Source organism: Lepidochelys kempii, chromosome 9 (genome assembly GCF_965140285.1).
Source record: "Lepidochelys kempii isolate rLepKem1 chromosome 9, rLepKem1.hap1, whole genome shotgun sequence".
NCBI classification, from domain to species: domain Eukaryota; kingdom Metazoa; phylum Chordata; order Testudines; family Cheloniidae; genus Lepidochelys; species Lepidochelys kempii.
The window spans coordinates 92341016-92367960 of NC_136388.1; the positions used below are offsets into that span (position 1 = coordinate 92341016).

At 43.2% G+C, this 26945-nt stretch overlaps 1 protein-coding gene across 4 annotated transcripts in view; it reads left to right on the top strand.

Annotated features, from left to right (window-relative positions):
* Positions 1–8090: 8090 nt before the first annotated feature.
* Positions 8091–26945, top strand: part of IDS (iduronate 2-sulfatase) — a 28773-nt gene continuing 9918 nt past the window's right edge. Inside the window, exons 1-4 of one of the 4 annotated variants that reach the window (XM_078854260.1) lie at positions 8091–8234; positions 23367–23414; positions 23856–24039; positions 25843–25979. In XM_078854260.1, coding sequence (XP_078710386.1) covers positions 23910–24039; positions 25843–25979 — 267 coding nt within the window. In that variant the 5' untranslated portion in view covers positions 8091–8234; positions 23367–23414; positions 23856–23909. Of the gene's footprint in view, positions 8235–23366; positions 23415–23855; positions 24040–24117; positions 24541–25551; positions 25578–25842; positions 25980–26945 lie in introns of those variants that run through there. The other 3 variants (XM_073358381.1, XM_078854261.1, XM_073358374.2) reach the window with 3 other exon arrangements.

Here is a 26945-nt window from a genome sequence, read left to right on the forward strand (position 1 = left end):
TTCTGATTTTCTGCCACACATGCTAGTCTGATGTTTAGAGAGTGATATCCCCAGAGAGGTGTGTGAAAAATGATGGTTGCATTGAATCAGGCAACAGGTCAGTACAGGCCAATGTTTCCTTATCAGAAATAACTCACTTTTCCAAAGCTTTTGGATTATGTTTTCAGTTTAAGTATTACTAACATAATCCAAATTAATTTTGACATTACTTTTAAAAATGGGTGTTTGGGGGGGGAAATGTCTTTATAATGGTGGGGTTTTTTTTAAAGAGTAGTAATGAATGTAAAAGAAAAGTAACCAAGATGTAGAATAGTTAGAATAGCTATTATGTATTTATTTAAGTTTTCTGCTGTAAAAAAGATTAAGCTGTTTTGGGGGAAGAGGCCATGACTAAACTTTAAAAAGTAGAAGCTTTCCAGGTGATTAGTCCTTAGAAGTTATTGCCAGCCCAGTTTGGGGAAAAAAATCAATTGTTTATCAATCAGTTATGTTGTCAGAAGCTGGGAATGAGCAGCAGGGGATGGATTACTTGATGATTACCTGTTCTGTTCATTCCCTCTGGAGCACCTGGTATTGGCCACTGTCGGTAGACAGGTTTCAGAGTAACAGCCGTGTTAGTCTGTATTCGCAAAAAGAAAAGGAGTACTTGTGGCACCTTAGAGACTAACCAATTTATTTGAGCACAAGCTTTCGTGAGCTACAGCTCACTTCATCGGATGCATACTGTGGAAACTGCAGAAGACGTTATATATATTATCATACACATTGTAAGGAGAGTGATCACTTTAGATAAGCTATTACCAGCAGGAGAGTGGGGTGGGAGGAGGTATTGTTTCATGGTCTCTGTGTATATAATGTCTTCTGCAGTTTCCACAGTATGCATCCGATGAAGTGAGCTGTAGCTCACGAAAGCTTATGCTCAAATAAATTGGTAGTCTCTAAGGTGCCACAAGTACTCCTTTTCTTTTTGTCGGTAGACAGGGTACTAGGCTAGATGGACCATGACTCAGTATTGACCGTTCTTATTCTTGGAATCAGTTTTTGCATATATACAATATGAAATGTCTACTGAGTCCAGATTTGCATGTTATTTATGGAACAATGATCTAATGTAAATACACAGTATTGATGTTTCCTCATTACATGGATGTGGTTTTACATTGCTCTTTCACTGTGCAGTCCCAAAATTGCAGATTTTTTCAACTAAGAAACAATGGAAATACACACTGAAATAAGTCAAGAGTCTGACGAATATCTTCAAACCTGGATGCCTAAAGCTAGTCTCCTGTATCTGTATTTGGACACTAAATAAGTGGCCTGAATTTCAAAAGCACTAAGCTCCTAGCAGGTCCTACTGAAGTCAGCCCAGGACAATTAAATCCAAAAATTTACATCAATGTAACGTTGATGTTGTAATTTAAGTAATTCAAAAGTCAGGAAATACAAAAATGAATTGTGGCTCCGCTGACATCTGGCAAAACTCCCACTGACTACAGTGAGGACAGGATTTCACCTCAAATTCTCATAGCAGCCTTAACTTGCCATGTTGGCTAGCCTCTCTTCATTTCATTGAGACAATGGGATTCACACTTACCTAAGAAATGCATTATCAAACCCATAGACTACTTTGGATTCAGTGTATCCCTTGATGTACAATGGTCCAAATTCTCTGAGATATTCACAAATAACTTAAAGGAGAGGTAGCTTGAATGTGTAAGTGAAATGTGGCTAAGATCACTATGAAAACTATAACTTTGACATTTCCTCATACTGGAGTATTTAAGAGGAAAACTAAGGTTAATGTCACCTTTTGTATTTAAGTTCAATTTTTAATATTTTGATGTTCCTATTTATTATTTGTTTTATTTTTGCTTATTTGATGTGAAGGAATTTATTTCATACACTTCCTTCATCCACATTAAATAATACTGAGGATAGGACACTCAGAGACCGTGACTTGGTTTTCCTGCTAAGCTGGGCCAATTAAAACAAAACACATTTTAATGAAGCCAAATGCAAGGTTATATACCTCTAGGACCAAAGAATGTATGGCTGCTTGTGGGGACCATATTCTAGAAAGCCACAATTCTGAAAAGGATCCAGGGGTCAACAACTGAACATGAACTTGCAGTGCAATGCTGTGGCTAAACGGGCTAATGTGATTCTTGGATGTATTATAAACATGGGAGCAGTGAGTAGGATAGTGATTTATTCCTCTTTATATATTGGTCTGACCAATACTGGAATATCTTGTCCAGTTCTGGTGTTTACATTTTTAAAAGAATGTTGAAAAATTGGAGTGGGGACAGTGAAGAGTGCAAAAGATGATCCAAGAGCTGGAAAAAATGCCTGACAGTGAGAGACTGAAAGAGTTTAATCTCTTCTAGCATATTACAAAGAAGATGTATAAGTACCTTCATGAGCAGAAAATGAGGTACTAAAGGGTGTTTTAACCTAATGGAAAAAGGCATAACAAATCAATGGCTAGAAGTTAAAACCAGACAAACTCAAATTAGAAATAAGGCACAACATTTTAACAGTGAAGATGATTAACCACTGGAACAAACTATCTTGGGATGTTGTGGATTCTTCATCTTCAAGTCAAGACTGGATGCCTGTCTGGAAAACATGCTCTTAGACAAGTTATTGGGTCAATACAGGAGTAACTGATGATCTAATATTCCATTTTAGCATTAAAAATTTATGAGCGTATGGACAGCGGTGGATATCATAGGCTGGGGGAGGCTGTTCCTTCCCAAAGAGCCTGGCGTGGCCCTGTGCACTCTCTGCCCTTAGGCCCCCTTCTGCAGTTCCCGGCGCTCTGCCCTGGCCCAGGCTGGTAGGGGCTGACCAGCCTGCCACAGGGACTCGGGGCTGCTGGCACTGGGGCCATGCTGCCCACCTGGCACTCAGGCCACACTGCCCAGCTGCCAGGTGCTCTGGGTCTGAAGGTGCTGCAGTCGTGCTGCCCGATGCACCAGGACGTGGGTGCTATGTCCGTTCTGCCTGGCTATCCGGTGTACCAGGGCTGGGGGGGCTATGGCTGTGCCGTCTGGCGCGGGGGGGTCATGGTGGGGGTGCTCTGGGCTCCTTTGGGGGATAGGGAGGGGTGGGGTCTCAGGCGTAAGGGGAGGGGCCAGGGGCTAGCCTCTCCCAACGGCCAGGTCACCAGCCGCCCACGTATGAGTGCTACCTGTAGCTTTTAGCTAACCAATATTACACCACAAGTGGATGCTAGTAAGAAAAAAAACACCAATAATTTTAGATTGTAGTTTCTTTAAAAGGATGGGAGATACAGTACATGTGCAAGTTCTTCAGGTGCTGTTAATGGAGCTAAGGCAATTTAAATAAATGGGACTAGGCCAATTAACAGCAACTAAGGATCTAGACCAGTGATGCTCAACTCCCCACCCGTGGGCCGTTTGTGACACAATCAGCACACAGCTGCCGTTCATGTATGGCCCTGAGGAAGTCACAGGTAGTATATATATTGTTTGTGTATATATATATATATTGGCTCACATAACACAGAGAGAGCTGTATATGTGGCCCACAATGGTAAACAGGTTGAGAACCGCTGATCTAAACCCATATTTATATCTGACAATATGCATTATTATGATTTATGTTGTTTTTATTGAGTGCTACAGGAGTATGTAGCACTTGAAATCATTCATCCACTCCTGCGGATTTCCTGAAAAATGTCATACCATCTGCAGCGGTGCTGGAAAATTGCAGGTGCTATTCATGTTTCTTTGTCTCTATTGCATTTGTGCGGCTGCCAAGATACCCAACCACACATCAGGAAGCCCGGGTTTCTGCGGTACACATTCAGCTCTGATGAGGTGGGTGGACATGGAAGGGGAAAAGAATGCAAGGATGGGGAACTAGAGAGAAAGAAGCAGGTGCAAGGCAAGGGTGGAGAAATTGCAAACAGCAGTGATGGAAGACAAGAGACAAGGAAAAGTTAAAGTGGGTGTCAGAAAGCATTGGCAACCACACAAGGCAGAAGAAAAGTGAGGAAAAAGAGAGTGAAAAAATTTACCATAATATGAGAAAAAATAAATAGGAAAGGAAATTGGAAGACAAATAGCAACAACAGAAAGAGAATCTTAGCACTCACATGGCTGGGAAAGGGGCAGGCTGTAGGTTATTAACAGGACAGACAGCATCTTTGGATAGGATAGCCCACTCCTTTCCTAAGGCACGCAAAGAATTGCCAGAAGTGTTCCATCCATTTTTGATCTGAAAAGAAAGGTCTCAAAACGTCACTTGAAATGTTACAGTCTTGATTTGCATGGTGGTTTCCCAAAGGCCTTGTGTAACTTGTTTAGAAAAAGAGAACAATCGTGCACAATGTAATTGGGCAAGACTAAATGACAGGAAAAGAGCTATTGCAAGACATAAAGTAACCAAGCAGCAGAGGCTGGTTGAGGATAATGCCCACAGATACTACCATAAAACAAAGCCAAAATAAAATTAACAAGAAATGATCTTAACTCGAGAATCGTTCATAATTTAAAAGTCCAGTAAAACAGTGCTCTGAACCTAAGAATATTCATGAAAGGCTGACAGAGTAAATCAACGAGATACTTCTTTCACAGTCAGGATGTTTGGCTGACTGCCCATGAGGTGAAATAGTTTCCCCAAGGGACAGAGCTAGAAAAGAAATCAGGAGATGCAGGAAAAATATGCTAGAAAGGAGCCAGCTCTGAAGCACATAGATCTTATCCTGTCTAGCCCAACCTGCATGTTCCTAAAGATCTTCACCTTTAGGGCAATGAAGCTGGTCACAACATTATTCTAAACAGGACCAAAAAAAAACCCCAACCCCCCTAGGTAAACGTTCCCAAAATAAACATACAGAAAATTAGATGTCATTGATAGATCAGCTGATTTCCCCCTCCCCCCCCTTTCCAGTTGGAGTCAGCAGCTGCTTTCATAGCCGACAAACATGTTTGCTGACATTCCCCCACTTGTAAAATGCCACTGGTGTCTCGGTCAGTATCAACAAAGCCAGACTCTGCAGCAGGGAAACTGCAGCCTGAGCTGAGAACAGGATCAAGCTTGCGGACCCTGTCAGGAAAGCAGCAGGACCTACAAGAGGGCTTCCAGACAAACGCAACAGGCTTTCTGAAGGGGTGGGTGTGTTTCTCATTTGTCTTGTGCTGCTGCATTCAGGTGAGGCTAGAAACCCCAGAGCAGCAGGCAGCAAGTACAGATCTGTTGTTTTGCAGACCCCAAGGCTCTGAGGTGCCCTATCTGAACCCAGACAACTGAGTGTGACCAATGGGGAGAAACCACCAGACTATGGGGACGTCTAGGTCTAGTGGCACATGGAGCTGGGGGTTCCCAGTGCTAGCAGGTCCCTGCAACCCCCCAGTGTTGGACTGCAGGCGGGCCCAGTCCCTCCAAGGAGGAGAGTGGGCGTCGCGCATGCGCCGGTGGAAGCCCAGCGCTCTCCTGGGGTCCATGTAAGTTTGCTCCCAGGACTCTGGTCCCTTCTTTTCCAGCAGTGATGTTCTGGGCCATTTCCAGCACAAATCCAGGTTTTCTCACCCTCCACCCCCCCACACAAATTCACTCTCCTGCTGGAAAACCTGGATTTGTGCTGGAAATGGCCCACCTGATGATCACTTTAGATAAGCTATTACCAGCAGGACAGTGGGGTGGGAGGAGGTATTTTTTCATATTCTCTGTGTATAAATAAAGTCTGCTGCAGTTTCCACGGCATGCATCCGATGAAGTGAGCTGTAGCTCATGAAAGCTCATGATCAAATAAATTGGTTAGTCTCTAAGGTGCCACAAGTACTCATCATCATCATCATAATAAATATTTTAAATACAGAAGAGATCATGGATTGTGGAGTTATTTTGTTGCTCAACGAACTTCACAGAAAAGAAAAATTAAATATAAAATAGTAGTTTCCATTGTTAAGGCAAAAACAGGTAGTCTCTTGTTTTATTCCATCTGGATTCCTTTTGGAGTTTCCTAATGATCTGATTATCCTTTCTCAGTCTGAGTGATAGTGGGAACAAGTGGCCACTTTCGGGGATAATTAATTGCTATAGCCTGATGAATTTTCTTTTGCTAAAATGTATTTTGAAGCTGCAATTTTATTAATAGTCTAAAAAGTTTTCTGTATAGCAATGCCCACTGTCAGTGATAGTCTGTTAAACTCAGGTGGCTGATATTGTCACACCTGAAATGCTATGGTCCATACACCTGTCATGACTTACATATAGAAGGCATATGTTTTAATTAACACAATGTTGTTTTTATTTTTTGGATTTCCCTGAGGAAATCTTGATAAACAGTTCCTTAAATTATTTTCCTTATTGATACTTTTAGCGCTTATACCAGAATAGGAATATTAAAATACCCCCCATGCAACCTTTAAAACCTATTATCCCTGTATTGCTAACCAAATGTATATGGTAAGTATCAGTTGGACTATATGTGTGCTTTCTGTTAACTATATGCTTATGTGCTCTGCTGGATTGAGGCCAACATGTTCAGCAACTTGTAGGGGGCTGAACACTTTCTGGTCCCAATCCAGAGGGTTTCTAGCTTGAGCACCTCAAATTGATCTCAAATGCTGAGGTATAGCAGAAGAAGAAAGTTTCTGAGGAACTCAAGAATTAATTCATTTAGAACTTTATAAGTTAAAAACAACTCCTTAAATTTACCTGTAAATGGTTCAGAAAGATGTGCAAAACATGGGGCATAGATGTCACTTTGTCTCATGAGACTGTGCTGTTAATCAAGCAGCTCTGTTCTGCTGTAACTGTAGTTTCTGGATGATCTGAAGGTGTAATCACACACGGACCACACTGTACATACAGTAAGCCAGTCTGGAGACAACTAAAGGAAGCCATGTGAACATCACTCTTCAGGTCTTTTAAAGATCTTGGTAAGTTTCTCCATCAAAGGAAAGGAAGCAAGCTCCAGATATTTCAAATATTTTTTAAAAGGCAGAAAAATATTTATAATGCCATCTTTATACATCATAAAGGGCAAAACCAACTTAATTTTGTTCTTACTTTGCAGTTCACCTTTAAAAGTCCTGTTCTAGGATCACAGAACTTACCTGCATGTTTCTGGTCTATTCCATGTAGAGAAGACTGGTGACCTCTGAAAGGGGGTAGACAAACTGATACATGATATACAAAGTAAAAACGGCCTTAAGTGATATGGAGCACAGACACCTGCCCTCTTTTCTACCAAATTTTTAACTTTTCAGTGGTGATAAGTCAGGTGACACCAGCTGGTGAAGGATTAAAAAAAAAAAAAGGGGCCCAATGCCATGAAGTTAAATTTGAAACCCCTGCAACTCATACAGTGTGGAAGAAGTTTGTTTTTCCGCCTCAGATATGTTGCAAAACAATTTAAGGTTTGGAAAGCCCCAGACTTATCATAGAATCATATAATATCGGGGTTGGAAGGGACCTCAGGAGGTCAACAAGTGCAACTCCCTGCTCAAAGCAGGACCAATCCCCAACTAAATCATCCCAGCTAGGGCTTTGTCAAGCCTGACCTTAATAACCTCTAAGGAAGGAGATTCCACCACCTCCCTAGGTAACCCATTCCAGTGCTTCAGTGAAAAAGTTTTTCCAAATATCCAACCTAAACCTCTCCCACTGCAACTTGACCCCACGAAGACATTAGTCATCATATGGCAACTTTCAGTGACACCAAGTGTGAGCTAAATTTGAGCAGGTGCATCTAGACTTGGTATGATCAATGCTTCATTATCAGTTCCGTAGGCCATCTGGCCTTTGCTTTCCTCAGCTTTAAATTCAGAAGATGAGCCTAATCCTTAATTGAGCAAAATAAGCAAAGGTAAAAACTGAAAGTACAAACAGGATAAGTTGAGGCTGGCTTGTTAAGGTTGCTTTTTCCTGGGACACAAGCTGCTTTAATACATTCCTATCACACCCTAAACCTCTATCGGCCCTGTTTGTTTTAATGACTTTGTCAGAGGTATGTCACTGTAAGATGACTGAAATACTATATATTTAAGAGATGATGATAATGATATGGGTGTTTACACAATAATTGGCTTCTGTGGATGATTAAAGGTAGAAATGAACCCTCCATTTCCAGGAACATCATTCCCAGTCTATGACAAGACAAAAGGAGAAACGCTAAACCATAAAAAGAAGTCAAGCTTTTCTTGTCGTTTCATGGTTTGAAAGTTCCATGCTGAATTTCTATTGACAAACAATATCAGGTAAGACTTAATGTTGTTTTTTAGACATAGATGAATAATTGTTCAAGAGACTGGCCAATATGGGAGAGAACTTGCATTATTCAACAGATCTCCTGCTAAATTTTCATTCCTGGCCTGTAATTTTGCACATCTAAATGAGGTATTTGGGAATCTAATTTCCGAGTTAGATGCACATCTACAGGTGGCATTTGCAGGAGCAGTTTTGGTGGCCAGTTTTGAAATCTGGCCCTTGGTTTCAGTGAAGATTTCAGTGTCCTTTGTCAGAAGGTAATTGATTTTTGTGGTGTTGGGTGCACACGGTTTAAATCCCACAATTTGCATTTGTGCTATGGAAAGCTGTGCAGCTGCACAAATGGCACCCGTTTGCACAGATGTAGCAATCTTGCAAATTCTTGTTTATATTAATCCCAAGTGATGCAAGATTTAAATCTTACTGCACTTGATATATGTTCATGAACAAAATTGGGATGCAGTCTTCACAATTTGTGATATGAATCAAATTATGCAGTAAAAAGAAAGTACCATAAATCTCAGACTGTTCTGCCCAGAAAATGCCAAGGACGTGTATGACTTATACTTGTCACAGTGGCCAGACAACAAGATCAGACAAGGTGTCTCAACATTATTTAGAAAAGATGCATCTAGTTGATTAGTGATGTGCCACCACTTTAATTGCATCACTCATTGCACATCAGGAAATTGCTCACTACAGGAGGGACTTGACTGAAGGTAGCTCTGCTTAAGCAATCTGTTCACAACCCCAAAACACCAAAAAAGTAAATTAAAAAAAAAATCTGCTAATGAAGACTTTGTGGATGATGTAGTGGAGGCAAAGAACCTCTTCTTTATCTCATATGCAGCCACAGAATAATAGTCATGCCTGCCTGCTTGCCCTGGCCCCGCGCCGCTCCGGGAAGCGGCCGGCACCACATCCCTGAGGCCTCGGGCAGGGGAGGGGTGAGAGAGAAGTGGGCTCCACTTGTTTCCCTCGCCTGTGGGTACCTCCCCTGAATCTCTCGTTGGCAGCGGTACCCTGTTCCCGGCCAATGGGAGCTGCGGCGGGGGGGTGGGGGGCAGTGCCTGCAGGCGAGGACAGTGCACAGAGCCCTCGGCCCCCCCCCGCCCCCCCCTAGGGGCCGCAGGGACATGGTGCCGGCCGCTTCCTGGAACGGCATGGGGCCCATGGTGCCATGGGGGTGGCAATCCCACAGATCCGATCCAAAGCCCTGATGGGCCGGATCCGGCCCGCAGGCAGTAGTTTGCCCACCCCTGACTGATACTTGATATCATGTAGGGACCTGATATTGATAGAGTACATAGATAAATAGCCTGTGTCTGCTCCTTTGAAGCCAATAGCAAATCTTCCAGGCCCCTGTTCCTCATGACGACCAGCGATACTCTGGTGCAGGACTGAAGGTGGGGGGCAAAGGTGGCTGAATGATAGGTGTTAGTTAAGTCACTGGCATAAGTCAGAGCAGCTTCACGGGTGCTCTAAATGATGGATGCCTCAATGGCCTTTGAACTATTGTTGAAACATTTGGGGAATTCGTGGAGTGTAGCACACTCTGGCCAGGACTTCTTCTTTGGCATGACCTTAGCACACCCCCTGTATTGGAGACTACATCAGTTCTGTACAGGCTGGGGATTCCACTATGCTGCAGGAATCCACAGCTGACCAATCCAGCTAACTTTAAGGCTGCTTTATTGGGCCATTGCTTTATTGGGCTGAGCTGGGATTTTTCATGTGGAAGCAGGAGGACCATTGCTGCTGGTCCAAAGTCAGTGTCAATATCTTCATTGACCTTAATGGGAGCAGGGCTGGGTCCATGCTGTGCTTGTCAGAGGTTAGCCTTACTTAACTATAGATTTAATTACTTAGTCAGTTTGTGTCAAAACCTAAAGATGAACATTTGGTGGCATGGTTCTAGCTTATTTTTTTTTAAAATAAGCATTAAAAAAGTCTGGAACTAACATGAGATTTGACCCAACTCCCATTAATGGCAGTTCTGATGCGGTCACTATGTAATTTGTTCATTGATATATTCCCATGGGCTCTCTTGAAGAGTTTTGTTTTTAATCACCATTGAACTTTGACTGCTAGAGATATTGCAGGGCTGATTTTCATATTTTTCTTTCAGTTTACACTTTGTGCTTATTTGTTTAGTTGTCCAAAGTAATAGTCATCTAAATTCTAAACACAAACTAGCTAAGGGGCAGAATTTTTATCCTAGTTTATTGAATAAATAGAGTTAACCAAGTGTCTTTTAAAATGGCAAAACACCAAAAGCTATTTGATGTTTTATGAAATTATTGATTTTTCTCTTTAGGAGTCATTAATGTGCAACAAAAGAGGCGTATTTCTAAATATGAAAAAAAACTCTTAATTGTAGCCTGTTCTAATGTTAAGCCATATAAAGTTTGCTAGTGGCAACATAATATAAGCAAAACAAATAACACTGAATGTTATCTATGTAATTATCCTTGTTTTATTGCTGCATGTTGATACATCACACTTTAGACTGACTGTCCAGGTAGAATATTAAAATGTTTTCCTTGTAAAATTCACTCTGTGGTCTATTCATGCTCCACAGCATTTCAACTCAACTGCAAAGTGATTTATAATAGAGAGGAGGTGGGTGACCACCTTCAGGTCCTCAAGAAGAGCTCTGTGTAAGCTTGAAAGCTTTTGTCTTTCACCAACAGAGCCTGATCCAATAAAAGATATTACTTCACCCACCTTGTTTCATACCTTGGGACCAACATGGATACAACAACACTGGAAACAACATTATTTGTATGACTTTTTTTGTGCTGGCCCCACTAACGGATATGTAGGGATCTTTAACAGGAGGTCTGTCTTGTCAGTCTACCACCCAGTTCAATTACAGGACCTGTTATGCTTGTATTTCAGTTCAGACTTTGATATGACTGTTGTAAATTTCCACTGTCATTGTCACTGTCGTTGCTGGCTAAGTTTAAATAATGCATCAGAAATGTTTGAACATCACTAAGATGGCAGTAAGTATTTCAAACCTTTACATTCTTTAGATCAACAACTGTTGAATTTCTAAAATAAGTTACTTACCAGTGCCTAGTTAACAACCTATTCCTTGAAACAACACTGATGTCTTGTCGAGTGGGGAGGGGGGGCAGAAAGTTGTGTTCTTAACTTGCGTTAGCTACCAGGAGATAAAATCTTAATGGCAAGGCAGTCTGTAATTAGCAGGACAAGTTAGACTGACCTGCTAACTTTTGTGAAAACTACCTACAGCCTTGTTCTTACTAGGATTTTATCTCACACCAGCTAACTTGACTTAAGACCATATGTTCCGCCCTCTCGCCCATAACCCATCAAGCGAGGACAAGGCCTGACCAGTGCTTGAATTATGGGGGGAAAGTATGGGCAGCCCTGGATGTCAAGTGGCTTCCTTTAATTTAAACAGATGTGAGATAGCCTCTAAAAGTAGGGGCTGATCCTGCAGACCATTTGAATGTGGAATGCAGACTGATTTCAATGTAAATTTTGCATGTGAGGAACTTGTAAAATCAGACTGCATATTATATGCACTCTTCCTTGCTAAAAAGCACTTACTAATTATATACTAGGTATTTCTTGACTGTACATATTTTACTAGTACTACCGGTTGGAGTTCTCACAGAAACCTATGGGAAGTACTGTATATGGCTAAGTCCCATTGACTTTCAGTGAGAGATGAGTCCCTATCTCCCTTGAATATCCCAGCAGGATTGGAACATTTATAATCACCAGACAGAGCTAATGAATTAACTTAAAGCAGTAGTAGGTTATCATCTGTATGTGGACCAGCACTAGTGGGGGATAAGATACTTTGATAGTGGGGTTCACAGACATTTGCTGACAGCAGAGGAATGGTGAGTCTCAGGAATCTTGGGTTTAATTCCAGACTCTGGAGCAAAGTGAATTCCTGTCTCTTTTCCCCCCGGCTCCTCCTTTCTCAGGCTTCTCATCCCAGTCTCCTTGCCCAGCCATTTCCTCCCTGTAGCAAGCTTCACTTGGGGGCCAGCAGACCTGGTGGGCAGGCCAAGGCTCAACAGTCCCCCAGAGTCCTGAGATGGCCTTACCTAGAGGCCAAGTTAGGTGCCCCCCAGGTTCTCTCAGCCAGAGGTGGGGGAGAAAAAGGTAGCGGGATGGTCCTCCCGCTCCACAGGTCCCAACCCAGGGGGAAGGGGCGAGGGAGGAGTGTCTCAATCCCCTTTTGCTGACATGCCAGACCAGCCTGTCCTGGGCCACTTTCTACCTCCCCACTCTCTCTCCCCAAAGCCAGCAGAGAGTTCCCAATCAGGCCCAACAGTTTGGATAGTCAAATGGGTACTTCCCAGTTCACTTCTCAGTATCCAGTAGGGTCAGGCTCCCGGTCAGGTCTTACCCACTGCCCCGACCCTTCTCCTGTGGCTCTCTCTGTCTCAGAAGCTGTAAACTGGCTTCCTCCCTACAAAGCTTCTTCTTCACCCTCCTCCTGCCTCTTTCTTTCTTTTCTTGTTGTTTTATTGTGCAGCAGCCTCAGCATGTGAGGCTGTGACTGCCACCTACCGCAGCTTTTGCATAAGCAAAAATCTATATCCTCTCACCCAGCTCTGTATCCTTAGAAGAGCAAAGTAATGCCTTTTTTAATGCTACCCTGCTTTCCTGGTGCTCTCACCAATCCTTTCAGACTACATGCTTTCACCTTGAGGCAGCTCAGTTCTTCATAAAGAATCTATCTGTGTAATTCTTCCTTCATTGCCACAGCAAATGCTTAGCTGTTTCTTGGACTTTGAATGTGTTGCACAACCCATCTTTGTGCTTGTTTAGCAAGGCTGCCCGGAGGGGGGCAAGTGGGGCAGACAGGGCGGGGGCAATTTCGGCGGCAGCTCAATCGCTCTGCTTCAGTCTTCTGCGGCAATTCGGCGGCGGGTCCTCCTGTCCTCTTCTTTCTTCGACGGCACGACTTGGGTTTTTCTTTTTTTTTCCTTCGCCACTTGGGGCGGCAAAACTAACTTTCTTTTTATGGAAGGGGCCCCCGAAATTGCTTTGCCCCAGGCCCTCTGAATCCTCTGGGTGGCACTGTTGTTTAGTAAATATTAATTACCATTCAGATCACAGTGACCTGTTAGTACTCTAAATATAGTTACTTCTCTTCTTCTATCATAGTTATTAAGTGTACCATTAACCTCACGTTTTGGATAGATTTCATGGAACCTTTGCCTTTTTTTCTCTTTGGTCCATGGTTCTTCCATTCCTTCTTAAATTCTTTCTTAACGAAACTTTTGAAGTCCTGTTTACTCAGAGCGTTCTTTATATCAACCTCCTCATTTTGAAAGGCATTTTTCACTGCTTTATCTGCCATTTCATTGCCCAGTAACTTGACATGTGCCGGGATCCACATTACTACAGGTATACCTAATTGTACTATTTTCAGAGTTAAGAACAATATTCCATTGATTAAGTCATTCCTGCTTTCTGAGGCTCCCTTTCAAATCACCATTATGCGTGATAGAGTCCGATAGGATAGCAGTCAAAGTTGGACGTACATCCTTTATCCAGGTCAGTGCCAACAGTATGCCCACCAACTCCACACTCATAATGGCCACAAAATTGGACAGTTTCATAGATCTCTTAATTCCAAATTCAGGGATACAAAAGGCCATTCTGAGTCTACTTCTGTTATCATCTCTAGAGCTGTCAATATAGATTTGGCAATGTTGGCCTCATTTGTGATGTATAAACTCACACATTTTAGTCATCATATTTGATGGTCCTGCTCTTGCTTTTATTTTATCATACAACTCCAAATCCACTACTGGAGAGACAAACATACAGCTACAGTTTGATTTCCCATTACTAAACGTTTTAATTTCTTCCAGTCCTTCCTTTTCACCCAAGTCTTTTACCCACCTTTTGACCCTGTTATCTTGTGGGAGTCTGTGGCGTCCATTTAATTCTTGTCTACTTAATTCCCAACAGTCTTTGTATATTTGTTTAGCACTCCTATCTTCACTGGTTTCAGAGTAACAGCCGTGTTAGTCTGTATCCGCAAAAAGAAAAGGAGTACTTGTGGCACCTTAGAGACTAACCAATTTATTTGAGCATAAGCTTTTGTGAGCTACAGCTCACTTCTCACGGTTCCATTCTTTTTTTCCAGTCTTTTTTTTTGTGAAGAGCATTTTCCCCCTGCTTGACAGTCAGTCCCTTTTTAAGCAGTTCCTCCATTTGGCGCATGCTCTGCAGCTGCTCGGGGGGCAGAGCCCTCTTGCCCCAGAACTGCTCCATCACTCCCTTAGCCTTTGTGTGGGGTCTGTAAACCTCATCTCACTCCCTTCCAGCTGCTTGGCCCCAATCTTCTTCCCTCTTTGTGACTCCCTTGTCTGATCGGTCTCTCTTTCTGTCCTGTCCCTCCACTGCCCTTCAGTCACAACCGGCTCACACCCATTTTTCCAGTCCCCACTGGCTCCTTCTCCCCCTACCCCAGTTTCCTTGTTCCAATCTACTCTCCTCCCCATCACCTAGGTCTGGCTCTTGTCCCCTCTGCATTCGATTCAGGCAGCTTTTCTCCTCCAACTCCCTGGGCCTCGCGGGGAGGGGGGTCATTGAGAACACAGGAGAGGCAGGCTACCTGCTTTCAGTTCTAGTGCCTGGATCTGGAACCGGCATGACTCGAACCAGTCCAGAGCTGGAATTGCAGGAAAGTCCTGCTTATTCAGCCCTGGACTGGAGCGTGTCCATAGAATCTTTGAGGAATTGAGCTCTAGCAAGTCTCTACTGAGCATGTGCGAACTATGACTTTTCAAAGGTTTAAAATTTGGCCTAATTTGGGTGATTTTTTCCTCAGTGATGGCTAAAGGTGCATTCTTGACACACAGCCACCCTGCTGCTGAATTTCTAGTCCCTGCTCCAAAGCATGGGGTTGTTAAGGCTTTTAAAAATAAATACGTAAAACATTGCCAGAATATATATGCTATATTTATTATATGATTTAAGAATCTCCTGATTTCCCATTGAGCATATTTGTAGATTTGGTCAAAAGTTCCAAATGATGAATAAACTGAGCAATAGAATAAATTTATCAAGATGCACAGTTATTTTTTCACAAATCTGTTGGATCATAAAACCTTAGTCCCAAATCCTGGAAGGAGGATGGCTGCAGGGAAAAATGTTGCTTTGATCTTCTCACCCAGTCCAAACCTGTAAGGCGCTGCCTAGCTTCTTCTGAAATGCTGAGCACAAACTCTCCTGTTGATTTGAGTGGTGATTGATGGGCTCCGGGTCTTTCAGAAAGAGCTTGGTACCTCACAGGATCAACTCTATGGAAGTTGCATGAGCTCTGCACAAGGCACTGGGCATTTTTAATGGGGCTGATAGTTATTACAGTAAGAGACAGAGAATGAAGATTAGCCAGCAAAGAATTCCTTTGCTGAGTTTTATCTCCATTTATAGTAAAAAGCTAGAACTATGTTCTCTGTATCCTACAATCATACTCGTGAGATGGTGACCGTATCTGAATGTGTCCTGGATTGTATTGGCTATAGCACTTGGCTATCTTATGAAGTATTTAATTCACTAAGTGATTTTTGGTTAAAATATTACTGGTGTGTAACCAATAGTTGATTTCACAATTAATACTCCAAACTGCAACAGCTGTGTAAGGAAATGTCAGACACTTAGAGAATTTCTCATCTGTTCACAGATCTTCCACTTAAGAGGCCCTTTCCCTACAATGTACTGTGAACAGAAGGAGGCAGCGTAAATTCAAAAAACCACAAGGGTTTTACCTGATGGGATAAAAAGACAGTTCACCATTTTCATTCCTGTTACAACAGCTTCATTAGGCTTATTGCTGCTTCCTCTTATCGGACATAATTAGAAGTTTCATTAAGTAAAAGCATAGCAGAACCATACTAATATGCACTAGGCCTAACCCTGATGTCCTTGTGAAGTTCTCATTCTATCCCGCTCAGTCAAAACTTGCACCCTCCTATCTTCTCCTAAGCCTGCCCCCAGGAGCAATTATTTTGCATTTCACACTTTACGTACCCATGGGAGGGACAACTGAATTTTTCCCGAAGGATGGTCTTCTAGTGCTTCCACTGAACAAAACAGCACCTTAGCCTGGAAAAAAATGAGTCTTGTGTACTTCAGTACCCTTGTCATAAATTGCTAACTGAGAGGTTTTAATGTTTGAAATGGAGACTTGTTCGGCAGAGAGGAAGGTGACCTCTCTGTTAGCAGTTCTTGAATGCTAATGAGCTTATTTACTGTTCCTCTGAGGTAGTTTTAATGAAAATGAAAGAGGGGCCGGGTGGATTTCACTACTACGAAGAAATGGAGGTCAGGTTTTTGCAGTGATAGTACTCTGAGCATCCTGTCCAAAACACCCACTGAAGTGGCCGTGGGAGTTAATGAATACTCGAATGGCTATTAAAGCAGTCCATACTAGAGACCTGGATTAAAGGGATCAGTAGAACCATGAGACATCTTGTTTACACCATGTTGTCTATGCTCAGAGGGGGTCTGTTTAATGTACCTTAAGGTTTACATTACATTGACAGTCTCGGGGCTTTGGGTCATAATTCTGTAAAACTGTTTCCTAAGGGCTAGAGTGTACTGTGGCCTACATCCCCCCGGGAGGGAATGAGAAGTGAGACTTCTGTATGGGCTCCGCAGACTGAGCACAGGCTTACTCCCTCCACTGAACAGGTGCATGAAATGGAAGGACAGGAATAGGAGCAACCTTAGCTCCGTCATCAGCTTCCCAGGCAGCACAACTGAGCTGCTGCAGGAAGCGTCTAGTTTGCCACCGGTGCAGGCAAGCAGGAAGCAGGCAGTTGTAACTGGGGTGTGTCTCTGAGTCATAAAGCTTTCGGTGGTGGTGCACCTTACATTCCCACACCCCCCTTGTTCAAGGTCTGCTTGAAGTCACAATCTAGCTCTTAATAATACTTTAGAAACAAACCAGCTAATAAACATGGTTGGAAAAGATCATTCCACAAGGTAATTTGTGGGAACCTAGAACAAAGTGAGGAGGTTTATAAATGAAGAACCCATATAAAATTCACTTTAGCCATGGAGTAGGGACTATACACAAGATGAAGGCTTATATGTGTCTTTGAATTAGGACTATATTATCTAGTGCCTACATTTATTTTCTAGTGCTTCCCAGGGAATTTTTGTCTCATGGAAAAGCAATCGTAGAAGTTTATCATTTAATTATAAAAACGTCAATCTATGCAGATCTATCTGATGCAGTGCCTTTGGCTGATCCAGAGTCAGAAGGTTTAGAAAAGTCTTTGCCTTCTTGTTATACAGTTCCAAAAGCAAAGCTCGTGAATCTTTCAAAAATAAAAATCCGATGTAGATGTTTATACAATATTACAGATGGGAGACCTGTCTAGTATGGATGCAGGCTTTGAAATAAAGGCGGGATTGGACAGTAACACCTTTTTTACAGCTATTTTTTAAGCTACACGTATAATAATTCTATGTCACTTAGTTTTGACCGAAAATTTATTTTAACTCATCCCCAAAACTGCTATATCTATGGTGGATCACACTCCTCATACCTAATGTAAGATATATTAGAACAGATCATACCATCTACCTCTCTAGTCTGGCATCTGGCCTCTGGCATTGGTCAATATCTGTATTAGAATAGGGTGACTCCAGCCCTACTCTCCACATGCTCAGAGGGCCTCACCCTGACACTATTGAAGTTGTTGGCAAAGCTCCTATTGACCTTGATGCTGTAGGATCAGGCCCCTAATGTACAGGGCTCTAAGCCAATTATATAATGTTGTAAGACAAGAATTCCCCTTGCGACCAGCAGGTGACTGGTTTATGACCTGAAGCATGAAGTTGGATTTCTCATATCATTTTCCTGGATTGTCTTTCCCCCGCCCCCAACAATGTTGTTAATGGTCATAAAATGATCTAGTGCTACTGGAAATCTAGTCACAGCAGTGGCTCAGCAGTGAATTCCACAGGTTAACAATCTGCTGCACTAGGAAGTCTCTCCTTTTGTTGGCTCCACATTTACCGTCCTTTCTGTTTGAACAGAGCTTTGGGGATGGGGGGTGCTGCGTTATGTGCCACCCATGTAAATGTGAGTGGTATTCTTTTTGAAATAGAGAAACAATGTCAATGTCTTCAGTACACAGGAGCTGCTTGAATCTTTAATAAGTATTTGAACTTGACCCCAAACTTGCAGAGAAGGATGCATAATTGTAAATGTAGAGGTGACTTATGAGGACCTCTCACCCATTTATCACACTGCAACAAGCTTTCTTCCATGGTGTGTAAATTTTCTGTACATAAATCAAAGGGGAAAAGCCAGGTCATGCTGCTCTTCATTTAATCAGCTTAGGGATAAATGATTTCTGCTAATCACCTACCAGCACCTTCTGGCAGTAGGGGTTTAGACAAGTTTTCTTGCTTTGATTCTTCATTTGGTAGGAAATTCGTGATGATCAATACCCTCAGATATGATAGATGTTCCCAGGGGATTGATACAACATGCTTCTTTGAGAGCTACTAAAAGAACTGATGCATAGTGCCAGCCAATTGCTTGTGCAAACATGCCCTCTTGTGTCTGCTGCAAAAGCAAATTTTTTAGACTTGCTAATGAATCTAATGTAGTATGTGGAATGATTGCTTCTAGCCAAACATAACTTCTATTGAAGTCAATGGAGGCCACATTCAAGGACAGAATATGTACAGACAGAGCCAAATCTTCATTCCAGGGCAGGATTGAGGCATGTTGGCAAAGCATTGTGGGGAAGCTTGTGCTATTGTTACGCATGCGGCACCTAGTTATTAGATAGTGGAAACTTCTGATTCCAGTGATGTGAACCCAACAATCCTTCTCAAGAGTCTTAGATGCATATAATTCAATTAAAATGCATTGCACAGGGCTTTTATTGTTTTTTACAGAGCTCTATACAGATTTATACATAGAATGAAATGAAAGAGCAATTATGGATGGCATTCTCTCATGTTTTGTTGTTCACGTTTACTATTAGGGAATGGAATGATCTGTGGGTACCTCTCTAATGGCTGATTTCGGTGTCTGCAATCAATAGGCCACCATCATCCCAGTTTTATTCTAGTATCAGAACTTTTGCATGCTGTTGCTGTTAAGAAAATGATTCAATTTCCAAATAACTTGTTTCTTCAGTGGATTTAGCTGCAGTTGATTAGCTAAATATTTCTGATATAATCATATTAGGCAAACTGGAAAATTTATATCAAGTACCAATTCACACATTTGCATTTGTCAAAGTCAAGCTTTATCGTAATTAAACATGTGGAATAGCAGAATAATTCTTTGTTTCCATCAGAACTCTCTGGATGAAAATGAGAGGAATGTCATCTAAGAATGTACTGTTCACTCACATTTTCCATTTCCCTAAAATGCTAGAAAGTGATCTAAACTAGCTCTGTTATTACCAACTATAGGCTGCACTTGTGTAAAAATATATTGGAACTCATCAAATGAATCAAATTATGTTCACAAACTAGTAGTATTTGGGGTACACTGTTTAAAACAGTTTCGCTAGAACACTTGATTTTTGATTCAGCCAATTCCAAGGTAATCTCCCCCACCCCAACCGAAACACACAAAAAAGGAAGAGTAAGATCACTATAAATGCCAAATTTAGCCATATTTAGTCCACTCAAAAGAAAAAAATATATGCATTGGTACAGATGTTGGATATTTTTTTAAATCACACATCCCAGTGAAGGATAGAATAACAGTGGATTCCGTTAGCAAGGGTTTCTAGTAACTGGGAAGGCTTGTTTGAAAATGTGTGTGTTCATGTTATTTACAGTTATGGGATGGTTTCCAGCTTTATTGATGTAATTTGCTGCTACATAGGGCAGCTAGTAGAGCTGGTTAAGAAATGGCTTCCCATCTTGGCAAAAAAATTAGTTTTCATCACAATTTTTCTGACTTTTTTTAGTTGTCTGCAGTCAAAAAATGAAATATTTCAGTCAGGTGAATTGTTTTTCTTCTTAACTGAATGTTTCAGTTTCTGGAACTTGGTTTTGTGTTGTCTTTTTTTTAAAAGGCCCCCAGATTGTTGAAAACAGATATTTCCCATAGAAATTTTCATTTTAAAAAAATAGCCATTTTTCCATCCTAAAACTTCTAGATAGAAAACTTTTTGACAGTTCTAGCAACTTCTTAAGGAACCAGTTATGGTTCAAGAGTCGTGAAACAGTGTCCTTATGCTGGCTCTGAAGTTGTCTTACTTTGAGCATAGATATGCATGCACTTCATGAAAGAAACAAACCCCCACAAGGAATGTTGTTATTGATCCCTGAGTGGCTTTGAAGGCTATTATTCCACATACAGATCTATGTTTCCATTAAGTAAAGGAAATATTTCATATCACACAATTCCACAAGAGGCAGAGCTGGGATGATGTGCCTGCCTCTTATCAGTCTATAGCTGAAGTCACTGAGTTTTTCACAGCAAGCTATTGATTTTGCTATCCAAATGCCATATGTCCTTAATACAAAAATCCTATGATAAATGCAGGGCTTTTGTGTCTTGGATTGGAGGCTGAATTCAAAATCACAGCGTTAACACTTTTGTATTTGAGTCTCATAAAATTAAGGTGATATTTTAATGCTGCCACAATAAAACCATAGAAGTTGGAGATTTTTCACTTGTTAGATTATCCCATCCATCCTTCTGCAAAAACAGGATTGTTCAGTAGTTTACAATCGTACAGTCTAGTTGTAACGACAGTCAAGGCTAGTGATATGAATAATAAATAACATGCTCTTATACGTTGTACAAGAACACATATACCTATATATATCCCCTGCACAATTCAAAGTAGACATCATGCCATATTTCAGAGTCTCTTATTGGGTTAGTTCCTCCTATAATCTCTAAAATTTCATGTGGTGACAACATGCAGTTTTATTGTTCTAACACAAAAATTTATACAAACTTTCTGAGACATTCTTAGAAACTGATCAGAATTCCCATGACCTTTGCTGGCCATTTGCAGCAGTCTTCTAGATTTCAGCATGTTTGTGTGGTGGCTTTGCTAGAGCACAGCTCCAAATATAACCCTATTAATTAAATAATCATTTAATCTCTATCAACGTTTTAAATGTTGGATCTAAATTCTCTGACCAAAATCACAAATTTTATAGCTTGGCTGTTTATAAAATGAAGTCAGCTGCCTAAAAACAAGACAAATAAAACTCATATTGGGAAAAACGTGTAGGTATGGTTAAATGTTTGAGCTAACCCAAACATGGATTAGTCCCTGCCTCTCAGAGCAGTCACAGATGGCAATTATGCATTTAAAAGAGATTACTGATGATAGAAACTTACATATTGCCTGCTACATATAAACAGGAATCCCGGCCAATAACTTCCAGCAAGTGTCAGTTTGATATATCTCAAAATGACCCAGAAATGTGAATTTCTATTTAAAATATATAATGTAAATGTTAACTGGCTGTAGCTCCGTGATTCCTTTTTTTAAAACTAGGATTAAAATGAAATATGCCTCCAAGGCAGCTTCTCTAAATATTAATTCTAATGCACTTGATTTCTTCCTTCCCCAAGGTTGTCATTTGCACGAGGAGGAAATAATTGTCATCATATTAAATATTCCCTCTCCCAGAGAAGTGTTGCTATAAAAGCCCTGAGAATCATGGGGGGATTAAGGATAAATGGGGTCCAGATCTACTAATATACTCACCACTTCCCTGGTCACCCACTCCTGCCTCCTCAGTGATGCTACCTAGACAAATCTTTAATCCTCCCAGACTCTTCTTCCCCAGTACTTGACTTGTGTTTTTCCACACAGATGCCTCTTTCCGCTGACCGTGCTTCCCCAGGTCAGAGTCTCGTGCTTCCTGAATCTTATTAGCTTTCTGTTAGAGGCCTGAAGATCCCCTGTTTTTGTCTCCTGCTTTACACATCCTATCCTTGAATCCTAGGACTACAGCCCGTTATCCTTCCAGCCAAAGAACGTTGGACAGAGCCCCCTTTGAGGCAGTTAACGCTGTTCCTTGGGTGGCTGGAGGAATAACTGTTGAGGTGTATATGCTACATCTCCATCATCTACAACCCAGAAAGCAAGAGATGATGACCAGGAGGTAAAATGAGGTCTCCCTTGGGCTCCTTCATCAGGCTCCTTATGTTTTTAGAAGCCCACTATGCACACCTGCAAGCAGCAAGTCATACATTAATATATTGAGTGGAGCCCTTCTTAAGGCAAGAGTGCCATCTTGTGATAGGTATAGGAAAGAGAACGCAAAGCATCCTTGCCATTCATAGGATTATGCTCCTAGCATAAGAAGTTCCCTCCAAAGACATGTGTAATGGGAACACATTGTAGACCTGAGTCACCCTTGGGGCTGAGGAGAAAAGCATGCCTAAGGGAGCTGACGGTAGTAGTGCACCACCACTGTCCTCCTCCTCCTCCAAGGGGAGTGATGCTCCGATTGCAGGACTGCAACCTCTCTTCTGGACAGACTTCCCACTCTCAGCCTGAAGTCTGGTGGTAGACATGAAGCCCTTCTGCTTTTCTGCCAAAAGACTGGCTTAAGCCAGAATCCCCCATACAAACATCACTGAAGCTTTGAGTGTTCAGATAAAATGAGACCTAGCTGCAAACCCACCTTTGGTTTGTAAAACATCATGTGACCCACACACCTCCTGGATGTGGTGCTCTGTCCCATCTAGTGACACAGAGATCACTTAGAGAGAGACTAACAAGTCTGCTTAACAGCCATATGGCTTTTAGCTGAGGCAGTAGACGCTCATGCATTTAGCTCCAGAGGTCCCAGGTTTGATCCTGACGACCAGGGTCCACTGGCAAGGAGGTTTTGCTCAAGAAAACAATCTCCTGGCTGGTCTTGGGTGTGTCGATTTGAGAGACAGAGAGAGAGACCTGGACTGGAACTATTTATCCAAGTCTCTCAAAGATAAACTAGCACCCAGCTCCAAACTATCCCGGCTTTGCTGCTGCCTTACTAAAGGCATAATTCTATTTAAGCTGATTTGTTAGAAATTATTTGTATTTATTGGTGGTGGGTTGTATTCTGAGTACCTCAAACTATTTTATTGTGTCTCGAATTCTAAGCAGATCCCCCCGCCCCGGTAAAAAAATTTCAACCAGGATTGTAAAGCAAAAGTAAGTACTAAGTGCATGTGATCATCTCTCTCCTCATGACTCTGTTAGTGACTACAGCAAATTACTGCTCCTTTACTTCAGGGGGTAAAGGTCTGGTGGAGCTGCAGGTCCTGGTTTCAGGCCCTAGTGATGGACCATGGTGGTATCTGTATGTGCCTGGCTGCAGTTTTACACAGGAACACACTATCAATCTGGCCAGTGGAGATAAGAATACCAGACCAGCCTTAGCTTGCAGGGCCCAAGCAATAACTCACTTTGGGCCCAGGGCAGGAGGATATGGAAACATGGTCTTGAGTGCCTTTCATGGGAGGGGGAGAGGGGGAGATAATAGGGCTTTGTCAGGGCTGGATTTATATTCTAGGCACAGCATCTTCAGTGCCCCCCCCCCCCAGCTGACCTTCATGTTTTCTATAAAAAATTAAACTTTTAACTCACTTTTAGGTGCCCCTAGAATGCCACTGCCCCTAGGCACATGCCTACTCAGCCTAATTGGAAATGCGACCTTCCGATTGCCAGAGGGTCGGAAAAGAGGTTGCCAAGGCTCGCCCAGGGCCCCCAGCCGCCTGTAGTTCCAACTGGCAGCTTCTGTGGAAGGCCAGCCTGAAGACAAGGATCCAAGATCAAAGTTAGTAGCAGCCTGGCCAGAGGCGTGTGCCTAGCCCTTTACAAAAAGAAAAGGAGTACTTGTGGCACCTTAGAGACTAACCAATTTATTAGAGCATAAGCCCTTTACAGACAGGGAGAAGGCACGGTCCCTCTCCCTGCCCGGGGAGCCGTCTAGTGCCTCCCCCGCCGCGGGAGGGCGGACCCCGGCCACGCCCAGCGCGTTCTCCGCCCACCCGGCTCTCCCTGCCCCGGGGAAGGGCGGAGGGGAGGCCCGGGCGCCCCTTTCCCGGGCGGAGCGCGGGCCGCACCCAGCAGGGCTCAGCGTGCGCGGAGCTCCCCGCACGGCGCGTCCTTTCGCTGCCGCTGCTGCGTGGCTGGGCGGAGCGGGAAATGCGGGCGGCTCCCTCCTGCCGCTGCCCGGCCCCCTGGCCCTGGCTGCTCGGGGTCTGCTGCGCCGGGGTCCTGCTGGCCTCGGGGACCGCTGGAGCCGGGCCGAAGGGGCCGCTCCCTCCGCCCAGAGGTGCCGCTGGGAGCCGGGGGAGGCGGCCTGGGGGCTGCGGTGGGGGCCGGGACCTGTGCTGCGGGATCCCAGGGGACTCCCCGGGCACGAGCGGGGCCCCGCTTCGTGCATCTGGGCCCCTCGCCCGCTGCTTATCTACCCCACAGCGGGTGGGACACTGAGGCCCGGGGGGGACTGGCCCTGGCTGCGGGCAGGGATGAACTGGGATGGCAACAGCCCGTGTTAATCCCAGTGTGGACAGGGCAGCTGTAGCGTTAACCCTCGCTGGTGGGTCAAGGGAAACTCCGGGCTCCCCGCAGGGTTTATCTTGCCCACTGTGCAGGTTGGAACTGCTTCGTCTTTACCAGGGCAGGGTTAAATACACCCGCTTCCTGGGGCAGGCGTTAAATTGCAGGGTTAAATACACCCGCTTCCTGGGGCAGGCGTTAAATTGCAGGGTTAAATACACCCGCTTCCTGGGGCAGGCATGGCCTTGGGGACTTGCCTAGGGCTTCTGGCAGAGCCGGGCAGTGAGCCCCCAGTCTGGAGTCCCAGGCTAGTGCCCTAACCTCTGGACCAGGTGACTACTTGCGGCCTGCCTGAGAAGTCTGTCTGTGCTGAGCTTCCCGGCTCCCTACTAGTAGCTGCCTGGATGTTGTAGCACAGGTGGAGGCTCAGGCTAACCACCTGAGGTCGGCCCTGGGGGTAGCCTGGGTCCAAGCTTGGGGGGCTACCCCAGTGCCAACACGTCCACCGTGCTACCACCAGCCCCATTAGCACAAATCCAGGCTGGGAGGCTGACTCCCAGCTGCAGTGTAGACTTACCAGTCAGGCTTGCCACTGTCCTCTTTGGCTGATCTATCTTTCTTTAAGCAGTAATACTACTCTGAGCAGGGCTGGATAACATGGTGACGTCTTAATTTTGCTTGTGCAAAAGCGATGGTAGGGTGTGAAACCCAGAGGCAAGCAAAATGTCTACTGGAAAATCTTTGCACTTGCTTAAATTGTAACTGTTTCCCTTTTATTTCGTAGGTTATTTCAAGAAGCCGTTTATAAAGGTGCTCTCCATTGCCTTAAATATTATTAATTATGTTTATTGTGGTAGTTCCTGGGGGCCAGTTGAGAATGGGACCTTTGGATTCTTAAACAAGTTTTTGATGTTAATCTTTTTAACTATTGTTTCTTATAGGGATGTCCGAGGCTCCTCTTGATGTTTTTAGTAGGGCTGGGGAGGTATAGAGAAGTTCCAATAGGTTTGCGGTTCTCAGATTAGCTTGTACTCATTGGTGGTAAAATAAATGTCATGTAACTCCCTCTTTGTAGATGGCATGAACGTTCTCTTCATAGTAGCGGATGATCTGCGTCCCGCTTTGGGCTGTTATGGAGACAGCCTTGTAAAATCTCCAAACATTGACCAGCTTGCATCTCGAAGCGTTGTGTTCCAGAACGCCTATGCTCAAGTAAGTAACAAAACTTAATTTAAAAATAGCAGTTGTATTTCTGTAAAATAGTTAATGGTTTGGGCACAGAAAGTGCTGGGGAGACCATTGAAACAGCCAGTTGCTGTATTTTAAAATATTTCAGGTAGTAAAAGGACAACTGGGCTAAACTGTATTGTGTGTTTATCTTTGCTGCAATGAGGAAAGGACCGCAATGAAGACAATTGTCATTGATATTAGCAATAATGGTGTGGTACTCTATTGTGTATCAGCTTGTGAGTTTCACTATTTACAAAACCCTATTAAAAAAAAAAAGCCATTTTGCACAATACCAATTCTGTGCTTTCTACCCTAGATGTAGTCTTGTAAAAGCTTATTCTACATTTACCCTCCCCTCCTTTTGTGAGCATGATATGTTTATTCCAAATCCCTTATATTGTCCAGATTATTCTTTGTAGGGGCAACTTCTAATCATCATTCTCAAGCTCAGGACTCTAAATCTTACTACTTTTCTTTTGCTGGGATGGCTGACTATCACGTCTGCATTCTCAGCCCTGCCTCCACCAAGAAGCCAGAAACCAGGGCCCTGAATCTGACTGGGGAGTTTGGGGATCTCAGTGGAGTTACTCTTGCCAATATGAAACAACATTCAGGCCTTTGGACTCTAACCTGGATCTCCCACTTGTCTGTTCTTTGCATTATTGCTAAGACTGCCCAGATCGCCTGCACTTGTCACTTAATGTCAGCACAGTCCATCTGCCATTTTCATTCCAACTCTGTTACTAGTTTTCAAAAGCATGGTCTTTGTTTGATGTCACACAGTTTGTGTTACTAGCTGCAAAATCAAAGCTCTAGGCTCTTCTCAGGAGTCTGTTAGATTGAGATCCCAAGTGCAAGAAAATACACATGTAGCTTGACATCCGTTTGTGATGTGGGCGGTGAGCAAGAAGAGTCTGACTGATACCCAGAGTAATGATCCCAGACATC